Source organism: Triticum aestivum, chromosome 2D, assembly GCF_018294505.1.
Source record: "Triticum aestivum cultivar Chinese Spring chromosome 2D, IWGSC CS RefSeq v2.1, whole genome shotgun sequence".
Taxonomy (NCBI): Eukaryota; Viridiplantae; Streptophyta; class Magnoliopsida; order Poales; family Poaceae; genus Triticum; species Triticum aestivum.
The window spans coordinates 580,763,868-580,778,281 of record NC_057799.1 but is presented as its reverse complement, the minus strand read 5'-3'; the positions used below and the strand labels follow the sequence as shown (position 1 = coordinate 580,778,281).

Sequence of the window (14,414 nt, the reverse complement as noted above, 5' to 3'; positions counted from 1 at the left end):
AACGTTGAGCATGTCATCGAAGACGCGTCCCTCACAAAACTCGTGGCAGCCTTGGGCGTTTCACCGACCAACCGGCGGCACCGTCAGGATGCTCTTCCGTGACCTGCCCGGAGCCGCCCCGAGTCGCCAGCTGTTTCCGGCACCGGTGTCGTTGTGCCACATCGTAGCCGCGGTGGAGCTCTTTGATGGCGGTGGTGGATGGGGTTAGGGTTTGGATGCGGCTGGTGGATGGGGGAGTGCGACGGTGAACGAGGGGCATGAGGGTTTTTTTATAGCAGGGGAGACCGATGGGTGCTAGTGGACAGAGTAATGCCGCCATCAATGGGACGCCTCAGGAACCCCCGCCGCTTCGGGAGCCGGTCAGACACATCTCGCAGTGTCCAACCGCCCGCCTCGCAAGCCGCAACGATGACTCGCCCACATGCCAACGGTCGCCCACTTCACCACACCACGTCGGGCGATATGGTTAATCCGCTGACCACCCACTTCACCTTGCCAGGTAGGGCCGGCTGGGCGTATGTACGGCCCTTCACGCACGCGTATGATTATGTACACAACGCGCGTACTGCCAAGGGCGGACGGGCAACGACTTTCTAAAATAAGATCATCCTACCCTTTTTTGTGAAAGGGCTATTATGAGTTAATTTTGGTTGTATTTGTGTTTAGGGCGTGTGCATGAAGAAGTGAATGTAAAATTATCACTGGCTAACAAACTGAGCTATTCAGCTGAGAGAGGATATACATCGCTAGAGAAGAGGAGGAGGCTGTTAGACGTGGAAGTCGCAACTTATCCTTCCCTCTATCTCGCTAATAAGCCGGTGGTCTCGGCAGCCAACCAGCCATGGCTTCCCACCCGTCGTCGCCGCCGCCGGAACACCGCACACCACCCGCTCCCACCACCATAAGTGACCTCGGCGACGACCAGCTCCGAGAGATCTTCCTCCGCCTCCCGGACGTCCCCAGCCTCGCCTCTGCCGCCTTCACCTGCCGCGGCTTCCTCGGCGCCGTCCGTTCGTCCCGCGCCTTCCGCCGCCGCTTCCGCGCGCTCCACGCACCCCCGCTCCTCCCTCGCTTCCCCGCACACATGGTTGCTCCGTTCCACGCCTCACGGCACCCCTCCGCTGGATTCACCCCCCTCCAAGACGACGGCACTTCCGACTGGCGGGTCGATCTCTACGATCCTTCGGTTCTCTACAACTACAATGGCGGCTGCATCGCCATCAAGCACCGGAGCGCCAAGCACAGAGTTTGGTACAACCCTCAAACGATGGCCTTGCTTCTCCGCCCCAAGGATCATCATGACATGCCCGACGGCACCACCCTTGGGTTCCACACATTCTGCTCCGAAGATGATCAGATGCCATCCCGTGTGGTATGTGTCCGCCACGACTACTCACGGCCTTGCGCACGCGTCGCTGTCTTCTCATCAGACACGATGGAGTGGCAGATCTTCCCGGAGACTGCGACGCCGCTGCCTCATGGCCTCAGGAGCACAGCTTGCACCGTGCTGGATGGGTTTATCTGTTGGCAATGCGGGTCCATGAGCGAGGTACATGTCAGCGAGTACATTTTCGTGCTCAAAACAGATACATTTCAGTTCTCTCAAATGAATTTACCGCCGCCCTTGAGAGTGGCACACCAAAATTTTAAGATTGGACAGACAACTGACGGCAAGCTCTGTATCGTAAATGAGAAGGAATGCATGTTTAGTATGTGGATCTTGACAGCTGGCGATGACGGCATCGAGAAATTTGTGCTGCACAAGATGTTCCCATTGCACGCTAGCTTTATGGAGATCACCAGCTGTTCAGTGGAAGATACAATCTCAGTGCAGCTTCTGATGGTTTTCAATGGTTTTGTGTACTTTGTACTTCGCCCATGGAAGAATTACGTGGATCAGTGCAGATCCCCTGAGTGGTTTCTGTCCTTGTCTCTGGAAACAGCGGAGCTGAAGCAACATCTGAAGAATGGAAAGCGACTTGGCTTCCCCGTCCATCCCTACTCGGCCTGGCCTCCTATTCTGCAATACATCTCGGTAAGCTGGCCTATTTTTGTGTGTGACCATGGTGCTAAGGATTACTCTTTATGTTTGGTCCATAAATTGTATGCGATTGTATTGCTAAAGAAGTACGAAGATATGCTGTCAGTTTTAGTCAAAGTAACATGTCTTTGCATAACTTGTACTCTAGTTGAAATCGAGTAGTAGAGAGGAGCTAGCACTGCTATTCCCGTTCCTTCAAAAGAATAGTAGATGACTTCAACTACTTGTACATTTTATGAGGATGCAAAAATCAAAATATTCAACTTCTAGCATGAGGGTTTATGCAGGTTGGTTATATGATATCATTGTGATATAAAGCTCAACATACATAATCTATAACTAGTATATGACTAGCCTAGATTTGTCAGTAGTAGTAGTGTTTAAATATTTGGAGGATTTCTTCATATTATATGCTAACATTATTATAAAGCTCCACATGCATAATCTACAGCTAGTTTTTGCAGCAGTGTTTAAGTATTCAGATATGGATAAGTTATAAGTTAGGTTTTCTTTCTCCTTGTACAAGTTTTTGGTCTTCTACATCAGTTTCAAATTAATGTCTTATTTAATAAATATGTGCTTCATAATTTGGTGTCAGTGAGAACTGTGAACTGAGCATTTGCCAATATATTTATTCATACACAACATAATTCAAGCTTTGATTTCGACTGTTATATATAAGTGCACATGATTATCCCAATGGCACTATCTAAATCTTCCATGTTTTTGGAGGGGCACAACATATATATGTGCTTTCTAGCTAGTTGCATATATATTAGCCATCTGTTAAGTCTGTAAGATCTTAACATTTCTTTTTTAGCCCAGATATGGGGTTGATTTCTATAATTAAGGAACTCAAATATAATATTTAACTGTTTGTTAGTTCCATCAAGTATTAACTGTTATCTTTCCATTGCTTTTGCATTGTATGGATCGGAGCGAGTAGTAGATTTACAAAGTTTTAGATGGCAGGGGTGTATCAGCAATTTATTTCAATTTCATTGCTTCTATAAAAGCTAGATAAAATGATCAGAATCACTAGAATCTATTGCCTCGCACATATTTGTCTGCAGAAACACTTGAATTCTTATTTGCACTGAATTTCCTTTTTGTCACAGGAGGATTCAAAATCTGAGGTTACTGTAAACGGTGTTGAAGATGTTGGTTCTGAGAGCACAGAAAAGGATTCATCTATCCTTATAAAAGCATTACGATCATATAAAGAAGGTTTGATTAAGGATGGTGACGCAAATGTTGCAGAGATAGAGGCCTTCTCGCTTTGTATTGACGTTGAGGATGAGAAGAACTCTCTTGTGAGGAAAATCGTTGCTTTAGATGAACTGTTATTAACTGTGAGAGATCGTGTCTTGAGGGCGGCTGCAGACTCTGAATTCGCAGACTCTGAATTCTGCAGACAGAAGATCAAAACAGAGAGCTGGTGGCAAATGTGCAAGGTGAAGTTATGGAGAGCTTTCTGCGCTAAATAAATATACCAATTACTCCCTCCGTTCCAAAATAGATGACTCAACTTTGTACTAACTTAGTACAAAGTTGAGTCATCTATTTTGGAACGGAGGGAGTAGTAGTGATTGAAGCTGAATAGGCCTATCTATCAGAAGTAAGTGAGTTTTTGTTGCATTGGTACTTTAGCTTTTAGATGCTGCGATGACGTTAGCTGAATAAACCATTATCAGTATTCAGTATGACTGGTTGGCTGAAGTCCCAGTCTTTAGTTTAGAGATGACCTGTACCTAGAAACGTACAAGTCCGAAACTGGTGATTCTTTATCTCTGTTCCTAATCGATGATGTTCAAGCTTTTGTCAGTTTGGTATTAAATATTTCCTTTCTGTTTTAGAAGTGCATTTTATGTGTGAGTGAGTTTGAAGATTATCTTATAAATAAAGGCGCGTGGTCATTCTCTGTTGCATAAGAACTGAAATGGCAACTTTCTTAAATTTCCTTCGCCAAGACGCTTGTAATGTGAAATCACAACTGGCCCGTTATTTTTATGCAAAATCAGGAAAATACCAAATGGTTAGTTTTGTTCAGCTTGCAGCAAAAGATAATTTTTAGAGTAATCATTTTTCTCTGGAATGTGCAACAAAATGCACGTCATTTACTTCTAGATAGTACATATTATTATTATTTCCTGCACTTGCCCACTTTAGTTTTCCATTTTAGGATTGCTCACAAGCTTCAAGTGGGCCAACAATTCTTAACTTTTCCCCCTTTTGCCATTTTCTACCAATACTATTTTAAGCAGACAGGTTGTCTGTCTAATTTAAGCATGTCTCGCCTGGGATTTTTTTACATTCCTGTAATTTAAATTTCAAATGTTGAATGAAACTAGTATCCGAGGGAGCGCTGACTACACCGAATTTTGTTAACAAAATTGTTATTGGTACGTTTGCAATTAGCATCAGGGGCAGTAGACAGTTCTATGCTGATAGCAATTAGCAAGTGCCCTCCCGTCTCCATTAGCACAACCAATGCTAGACATCAAACGTTGCCACTGATGAGTGTCACTTCAACCTATATTCTGTTTTTCATTATATATATGGAAAATAGACGAGTGGAGTCTGCTCTGAGGAGCACATTTATTTCATAAAATTCGATAACTAAATTGAAATGTGTCAACAAATTATGAAAAACAGTGCATGACTTTCATTGAGCATGTTGCGAGAGGTCGCACAACGAAAATAATCTGCCCGTCCTGGGATGCGGGACTGCCTCCACATCGCTTGCCTGCTAGTAGGTTGTGATGCTGCAGAACCCGCAACGGGCATCCCTAACAGTGCATGATTATAGCATCCAGGCCATGGCCGCCGCACCGACGCCAGGGCAGTTTGGTTTTCCACACGGCTTTCGGCTTGCACATGAAACTATATACAAGCTGGGGTATTAATCCAGAAAGGCAATGCAAGGTGGGGTATAAAGTGTATTACATTACATTCTTAGAAGGGGTCATTTTATCAACAGACTCTAATTGCACCTCCTTTTCTTCTTTAGCTCCTTTGAGAAGCCCAGCTGACAAGTCTCCTAAAAGAAGTTGAGCTCCTAACTCTCCCTCCCGTGTTGACCATGTTGATTTTATGCATTTGGGTAGCTACATCTCTCATATTAAGCCGTTCAGTTGGGGATTGGCATGTACAAAGAAGCGCTATCCATAGCAAAGATAACAAGGACTGAAAGATCGTTGGATTCTCCGGTCCTGCTGCTACTTGGTTGACGGCATCATTGCATTCATCTCGCAGACAGGAATCCAGAAAATTTAATGTGTGATCAGGAAAATTCGTTTCCACAAATTTGACGATGGTGAGTTCATTCCTGAACATATGATCTGTTGGTCTTTTTCCTGTCAGCATCTCCAAGACTACTATTCCAAAACTATATACGTCCCCACAAGTAGATGCATGACCGCTTTCAGCATACTCTAAGAACAGAGACCAAATCAATAATCACATCAGCTCTAAATAATTATATGCAAACCTCTTTGAAAAAATAATTATATGCCAAACAACTATATACCAGGAGCCATATATCCCAGAGTGCCGTTTGCAGCAATTGAACTTGAATCTCCGACTGTTCTCAGTTTAGAATCAACGTAGAACCTTGCGATGCCAAAGTCTCCCAGACAAGCATTCATATGAATGTCTAGGAGTATGTTACTCGGCTTCAAATCACAATGGATGATGGGCCTCCTGCTATCATGGTGCAAATAGTCCAGTGCATCAGCTATGTTAGTAGCGATGCTTATTCTTTGAGCTAAGCCTAAATGCTTTCTAGCTGCCTGATTCCCTTGATGATGCAACCAAGTGTCCAAGTTCCCATTAGGCATGAAAGCATAGATTAGAGCTCTGAAATTATTGCCTTTCTTGTCGATTGCAGAGCATTCAGTTATGAGAGGTACAATGTTTCTATGACGAATGCCTCTCAGTGCTTTGCATTCTAATGCAAAACTTCCTTCAGCGCCTGGAATCTCAAGGTCAAGTATCTTGACTGCTATTTCTGTTTTAACTTGTTTCAACTTTCCTTTGTACACTGAACTGTAACTTCCTTCGCCAATCAAGTTAATCTCAGAGAAGTTGCCTGTCGCTCGAGCTAGATCCCAGTAAGAAACTCTAGGGAATTTCTCCCCGAGAGAAGGAACAACGAAAATGTTGCTTGTGGTATCTTCTCATGGATTATAAAGCAAGTCAACAGTGCCAGCGACAGGAAGCCAATTATTGGGATCAACACTGTAATCAAACGATAGTGTCTTCCTGTTCTTGGCGAGGCATCTGGGCATGAGGGCACATGGAAACCGGTTGCCCGTCCACAAAGTCCCTGGTTGCCATCAAGTGAAACGTTTGCGGGGTGCTCAAACACTCCGTTTCTTGGGATTGCTCCTTGGAGACGATTATAAGATAGGTCTAACTTGCTAAGAAGTTGAAGGTCACTTAGAACTGTTGGGATGACACCTGATAAATCATTATAGGACAGGTTGAGCATCTCCAAGCTCAAAAGGTTGCCCAAAGAGGTTGGAATGACACCTGTGAGATTATTGTGGTCCATTTGGATGGTTACGAGGCCCTGACACTTGCCCAGATCATCGGGAATTTTTCCCGAAAGTCTGCTAGAAGAGAGATATAGTGCAATGAGTTGTTTAAGCTCACTAATTTCTGGACGTATGTCACCTTGCAGATTATTATAGCTAAAGTCCAGCCTTGAAAGTTGTGAAAGTTTTCCCAATGTGGAAGGTATGTGACCTTTAAATTCATTTTGTGCTAAAGAAAGTATAGTTAGTTCTGAAAGGTTCCCAAAAGATGGTGGGATGAACCCGACGAAATTATTTCCATGAAGATCTAAAGATTGTAAGTTTTTGAGACTCCCCAACCATCCTTCAATTGTACCAGTTAAACTGTTGTTGCTAAGATCCAAATCGATTATGCTAGTCAGGTTTGCTAGGCTTGAAGGAACAATTCTTGATAGGTTGTTTCCACTCAGGTGTAGACTTGTAAGGTGAGTGGACAACTTACCGACCAAATCCGGTATGGCTCCTAGCAGCTGATTATTATCTAATGACAGCATAAACAGATTACTACAGTTTGTTAGTCCATACAAGGATTCCCATCTTTGGCTTTCACTTGATTCAAGTATACTATGCCCAAGGTTTAAGTACTCAAGGTTTAGTAGCTTTCCAAAAGTAGGAATTTCTCCAACGAAACTGTTAGATGATAAATCTATCAGTTCTAGCCCTGAAGCGTTGCCTAGCGAAGCTGGGATGTGACCTTCAAGCATGTTCTGGCCCAGCGTAAAAACAATAATTTCAGGGAGGGGGGCACCAATATCAAGCGGCAATTCCCCCTGTAGCTTATTTGCATACAGGCCTAGTGACTGTAGAGAAGTCAAATTAAAGATTGATGGTGGTATTCGACCTGAGAGCCTATTTTCACCTACTGTAAAGCCGATCATGTCGGACCATTGCCCAAACACATCAGGAATGCTCCCCCCAAGTTCATTTTCTTGAAGAATGAGCGTTTGAAGGTGGGTGGCTGTAAAACGTAGGTTTTGGGGGAACTGGCTTAACCCTCAAAGGGGTGGCCTATCACATATATATAATGATGACATACAAGTCCAATACCAATAAGGTATGGTTTACACAGTAGGGCTACAATACGAAGTCTAACGCCCTCCCTCAATCTCAACTCACTCCTGAAGTATCTAGGAGGTTGAGATTGCACCTACAGACCTCAAACATGGGAGAAGGTAGAGGCTTGGTGAAGATGTCCGCAAGTTGATCTTTTGAAGAGATAAACCTGACTTGTAGTAGCTTTTGTGCAACACGTTCCCTCACAAAATGATAGTCAATCTCAATGTGTTTAGTCCGTGCATGGAACACCGGGTTTGACGACAGAAACGTAGCACCGATGTTGTCACACCAAAGGACCGAAGGATGTGGCTGAGCAACTCCTAGCTCTCGAAGTAGGGACTCAATCCATATAAGTTCAGTAGTTGCATTGGCAACCGACTTGTACTCAGCTTCTGTGCTGCTGCGGGAAACAATGGCTTGCTTGCGTGCACTCTAGGCGATCAGATTAGGACCCAAGAACACAGCATGTCCCCCCGTGGATCGCCTGTCATCTGGACACCCAGCCCAATCAGCATCAGAGAATGCAGAAAGAACTCCGAAGGAACTGGGGCGCAGGTGAAGACCAAAGGAGACAGTGAGACGCACATAACGCAGTATGCGCTTCACAGTAGGCCAGTGTACATCAGTGGGAGCATGAAGATACTGGCACACCCTGTTAACCGCAAAGGAGAGATCAGGACGCGTGATCGTCAGATACTGCAGGCCACCAACAATACTCCTGTACTCAGTAGCATCCTCAGGAGAGAGAAGAGCACCATCAGCAGCAGAAAGGGTGTCAGTGGAGGACATGGGCGTAGGCGATGGCTTGCACTTGAGCATATCAGCACGTCGCAAGAGATCAAGAGAGTACTTCTTCTGGGTGAGAGCCAAACTGCCACGAGACTGTTGAGCGACCTCAATACCCAGGAAGAAATGAAGCTGTCCCAAATCTTTAACTGCAAAATCACGACCAAGTGCAGTCACTAGAGCATCAGCAGCCGTCGGAGATGAGCTCACCAGGACAATATCATCCACATACACAAGGAGGTACATGGTCACACTCGGTCGCTGAAACAAGAACAGTGAAGTATCGGCCGTCGAAGGAATGAACCCATGAGTGCGTAGAGCTGAAGCCAGGCGAGCATGCCAGGCACGGGGAGCCTGCTTCAGTCCATATATGGCCTTCGTCAGATGACAGAGATGATGAGGCTGAGTGTGATCAACAAATCCAGGTGGCTGCCGCTTGTAAACCTCTTCTTCAAGCAATCCATGAAGAAAAGCGTTCTGTACATCAAGCTGGCGGAGAGACCATCCGCGAGAAACTGCCAGAGACAGAAGAAGTCGAATAGTGGTAGGCTTGACAACTGGGCTGAATGTATCCTCATAGTCCAGGCCCTGACGCTGTTTAAAGCCCTTAGCCACGAGGCGCGCTTTGTAGCACTCAATGGAACCATCTGCATGTTTCTTCACCTTGAACACCCACTTCGAATCAATGATGTTGATGCGAGACAGAGGGGGAACAAGTGTCCAGGTCTTATTCTTCATAAAAGCATGATATTCTTGTTCCATAGCAGCCCTCCAGTGTGGAATACTCATAGCGGCTTGATAACTGCGTGGTTCGGCGATTGGATCATCCACAGCATGAGCCAGGCAAGCAGCAAGATAGGTGACCGTGCTATCGGTGCGCTCCTTGGGACGAACAATGCCACTGCGGCTGCGAGTGTGTGGACGCCGCGGGGGAGCAAACACCGGGGCCGGCGGGATGTCCGGAGCAGGTGAGGCTGGTCCAGGGGACTCCGGTGAAGAAGGACCGGGTGACGTCGGGCCGGGCGACGGCGGACTAGGCGACAGCAGGCCAGGCGACGTAGGCCCCGGCGGCGTGTGAGCCACTGCAGACCCGGGCGAAGTAGGCACCAAGGACGCCCGCGCGGATGGCGAGGGCGATGATGGAGGGGAGTCCGGGCGAGGAGGTGGCGACGGAGACTGCTCAGAGGAGGCCGTCGCAGGCTCTGGCCCGGTCGCAGTAGCCAGCATGGGCTCCGGCCCAGGCGCGGTTGGAGACGGGGCGCCCGGTGTGGGGTCGAGGGCGGGAGGCGGTGCATGCACCGGCCGATTGACGTGCACCACAGGCGACGTAGCGGGTCCGTCAAGGAGGAGTTCCATGCGAGCTCCACGTCCAATTCCTGCACCATGATTAGATAACAACACAGGCGAATATGCAACATCTTCAAATTGGCCAGGCATAAGAGGAGATGAATGCATAGAAGGTGTTGTGGTGGATGACTGAGGCATGGCAGAAAAGGGGAAGACAGTCTCATCAAAAACAACGTCCCGAGATATGTAGACTCGATTGGTTGGGACATGGAGACACTTGTAGCCTTTATGGAGAGAACTATACCCTAAGAACACACACTGTTTGGAGCGAAACTCAAGTTTGCGATCATTATAAGGACGAAGATGAGGCCAGCAGGCACACCCGAACACCTTAAAAAAGGTATAGTCAGGAGTTTCACCTAAGAGAAGCTCAATCGGAGTTTTCATATTAAGAACACGCGTAGGTAATCTGTTAATGAGAAAACACGCGGTAGCAAAAGCATCACTCCAAAAATGAAAGGGTACATAAGCATGAGCAAGAAGTGTGAGGCCGGTCTCAACTATATGGCGATGTTTGCGCTCAACAGCGCCATTCTGCTGATGTGTATGCGGGCATGATAAACGATGAGAGATCCCAAGCTTATTAAAGAAGGTGTTGAGGTTGCGATATTCACCCCCCAATCTGATTGAACATGGATAATTTTATGCTTGAGTAGACGTTCAACATGCAATTGAAACTGTATGAATATATCAAACACATCAGATTTGCGCTTAAGAAGCCAATTGAAGCGACTATAGGCATCAACAAAACTGACATAATAGTTGTGACCACTAACAGATGTTATGTGCCGGACCCCACACATCAGAAAACACAATTTCAAGAGGATTCTTTACTTCTCTAGTAGATGAAACAAAAGGTAGATGATGACTCTTGCCTTGCTGACAGGCATCACACACGGACATCTCTTTATTGCTAGACACTAATGGCAGCTCATGACGGTGGATTATGTGGCGAACGATGGGTGTGGCGGGGTGACCAAAGCAAGAGTGCCACTGGGAAGGCGACACACGAACACCGCTGAAGACGCACGGGGCGGATGGATCCTCCAAACGGTACAAGCCTTGGCTCAACCGACCACTAAGCAGAACGTCCCGGGTTGCTCGATCCTTAACAAAAAGATTAAAAGGGTGAAATTCACATAGGACATGATTATCAAGGGTGAGCTTAGGGACAGATAAAAGATTACGAGTGACCGAGGGTACCCGTAAAACATTACGAAGATGGAGCTGCCTAGAGGGATGACTAGTTAAAAGAGATGCTTGGCCAATATGAGAGATGGGCATACCTACACCATTGGCGGTGTGAACCCGATCATGCCCGTAGTACGGCTGGTAGGTGGAGAGTTTGTTGAGCTCGTTCGTCATGTGATCCGTGGCGCCGGTGTCCATGTACCAGGCTGGATCAACAGGGTAGGATGGTGTGTATCCCCGCTCGACGCGCGGGTCCTTGCCCTTGGCGGCGATCTGGGCAGACGGGGCGGCAACGATGTGGGCAGCCGGGGCGGCGGCGGGAGGACCAAAGTCTGCCATGGAAAACTGGCGCTCGTTGCCCTTGCTGTCGTTGCCGATGCCAAGGAAGCTCCTCTGAAAGCGGCGGTGACACTTGGAGGCGACATGGCGTTCACGACCACATAGCTGGCACACCACCCTAGTGTTAGGGCCCCTACCCAGGGTCGATGCAGGGGGCGGGGCTGCCTTGCCGGGTGACGGGGCAGGTGGGCGCTAGCCACGAGAGGCCCAGAAGGCCGCCGGCTGGGCGGTGATGGTGGCGGAGGAGCGACGAGCCTCGACGCGTTGCTCGGTGAAGAGGAGACGTGAGCAGAGCTCGTGAGGAGGCATTGCTGGCTTGGCGTTGTGGACGGCCTCGGCGAGATTGTCGTAGTCGGCGTCGAGGCCTTTGATGACGAAGCCGATGAACTCCTCGTCGCTAAGCGGCCGACCAATAGAGGTGAGCGTGTCCGCGAGCACCTTCATCTTGTTGAAGTAGGTCGTAGCGGAGGAGTCCAGCTTCTTGATGTCGACGATTTCGCTGCGAAGGGCCATCGAGCGGGAGGTAGAGACCTGGGCAAAGGCGTGCTCCAGGGTCGTCCAGGCGTCCATGGAGGTGGCGGCGAAGAGACAAAGGCCAGTGACCCCGTCGCCGACGGAACCCTGGATGGCAGAGAGGATCGCTTGGTCCTGCTGCACCCACATACGGTGTTCTGGGTTGATGGCCGGGCCGTGGACAGTAGGGATGACCTGCGGAGGACACGGTAGCGAACCATCAGCAAACCCGAGGAGAGACCGGCTGCGTAGCAGCGGTAGGACCTTGGCGCGCCAGAACAAGTAGTTGTCCGGCGTGAGTCGGATGGCGATCAAGTTGTCGAAGTGGAACGGCCCGGTGGGCGTGATTGCGCCAGCAGCAGGGACGATTGGCAGCGGAGCCACGACAGGATCCGCGACCACGACCGATGCCGCGGGTGGCGGCGCGGGGACGATCGGGATCACGGCCGCGGGTGGTGCCGTGAGCGAGGCCGCGGGTGGCTCCGCGGGCAGTGTCTCCCCCGGGGTCGCCGGGATGACGGCGAGTGTCGAGGAGGATCCAGAGGAGGCCATCGCGGGCGGCGGCGGTGCGACTGGTGCTGAGGCCGTCGCGGGCGGTGAAAGTGGGATCGGCGCTGAAAACAGGGAGCCGACGGCGGTGGTGCCGAAGAACTGAGGCACTGACGGAGCCAGGGGACGAGGTGGGAGGTTGAGGAGGGCGGCAAGCGACGCGGGGATAGACCCGGAGCTGGCGGCGTCCGAAGCAGAAGCGGTCATGGCGCCGGCGGCGGCAGCCCTAGGGTGTAGGGTTTTGGTGCGGCGGCGGCGGCGGGTGGGGTGGAGGTGGAGGACCTAGGTTAGACTCAATACCATGTAAAACGTAGGCTTGGGGGGAACTGGCTTAACCCTCAAAGGGGTGGCCTATCACATATATATAATGATGATATACAAGTTCAGTACCAATAAGGTATGGTTTACATAGTAGGGCTACAATACGAAGTCTAACAGTGGCGTTGCCAATGCTCGGCGGTATGACCCCGGTGAGATTATTCCTGGAAAGATCCATACCAAGTAGATTGTAGAGCGAACCAATTTTGGTGGGAATTGGTCCTTCTAGCATGTTTCTAGAAAGATCAATAGTCTGTAGTTTTGAACAGTTTGTGAGTGAGTCGGGAATTATCCCTTGGAATGAATTGTTGCGGAGGGCTAGCTCCACCAGCTCACGGAGCTGGTTCAGAGGAGTTAACTGGCCGGAGAAGCCATTGGAGGCCAAATTAAGGAGCTTTAGGTTTGAACAATTTGTGAGTGAGTCGGGAATTATCCCCTGGAATGAATTGGAGCTGAGGTCAAGGCTGATCAGCTCGCGGAGCTGGTTCAGAGGAGGTAACTGGCCGGAGAAGCCATTGAAGGACAAATTGATGATTTTAAGGTACGTTAAGTTCCCAAGTGAGGGGGTGATCTCGCCTGACAAGCTTTGGCCAGGGAGTATCAGAGCGGCGACGCGCCCTGGTTTCAGTGAGCTGCAAACTACGCCCGTCCAGTTGCAGTAGTGGACGCTTCTGTCCCAGGATCTCAGGGCACCTGTTGGGTCGTTGGTAGCTGCTTTGAACTCGAGCAACGAGTGCACGTCTGTTCTGTTTCCGTGACTGACCGCTGAGCAATGGATACTGCCAGCTCCATAAGACAGCAGCAGCAGAAACGCCAGTAGATTAACCATACTGAGTTAGTGAGTTTCTTCACGGAGTGCTCGGTCATGCATGAGCCGCGTACGCGTTACCTGCAAAAAAAAATAAAAAATATAGAGCACAGACATGGCAGCTTATTCAGATGGGCCTGCAGCGTCCGTGGCAAATTAAACCACTGCAAAACTTAAGCAGTACGAATTCGATAACTCTGCAGGCATCATCATGTGCTCCCATCTACAGTTACATAAGACTTTGCTACAGGGTGTGCAAAAATTAAGATAATGCAGGTTTTCACAGCAAGAAGTGATCAAGAGAAGAGATGGTAGCGCACCTCTGCTCTGCAAGGAGTGCACAGCTTCCACAGCTCGGCTTTGCCGGTAGGTGGTTTAATTTGTACTTGGCTTAAAAAAATGCTCGGCTAGCTCAGGCCCAAGCGGTTTAAATGCAGTTTTTACCGCAAGTTTGCGCCACACACGCCTTATCAGCTTAGCTTGACCTGGACTACCGGGTCAACGGAATTGAACCTTCCACTCCAGCTAATTTTCTCTTCTCTTGGAGTGTTGCCCTGCGGCTGCTGTCTGTCGTTCCTGCTTGAGCTGGACAGTGTTGTTGGGGTATGCATGTCCAGCCTCCATCCAATCGAATCCCAGATCTATCTAATCTACGTACATCTTTACTATGCCACATTTGTAACGACTTGCTGGTCCGAGTAGTTGAGATAATCATGCATGCTTTCGGAACGCTGCTTTTCTTGGTTCAAGTACAACTTGTATGCGCTCGTTCTAGACAACAATTGGATGAGCTCATGAGCAAGCGCCGTGTCTTCCACGGCTGACAGAAATACCATTCAAATCAAATCAAACAGATGAAATAAATATCTTGACAGACCCGCCATTCCGT

The 14,414-nt window shown here is 48.6% G+C and overlaps 1 protein-coding gene and 1 pseudogene across 1 annotated transcript; one reads left to right on the top strand and one right to left on the bottom strand.

Moving 5' to 3' along the window:
• Positions 1 to 742: 742 nt before the first annotated feature.
• Positions 743 to 3,529, top strand: LOC123050138 (uncharacterized). The gene is made up of 2 exons (XM_044472976.1): positions 743 to 2,035; positions 3,160 to 3,529. The coding sequence occupies exons 1-2, from the start codon at positions 842 to 844 to the stop codon at positions 3,526 to 3,528; spliced, it is 1,563 nt and encodes a 520-aa protein (XP_044328911.1). The 5' UTR covers positions 743 to 841; the 3' UTR covers position 3,529.
• A 1,339-nt stretch (positions 3,530 to 4,868) lies between these two features.
• LOC123054675 (receptor kinase-like protein Xa21) lies at positions 4,869 to 13,923 on the bottom strand (annotated as a pseudogene).
• Between the last annotated feature and the right edge of the window lie 491 nt (positions 13,924 to 14,414).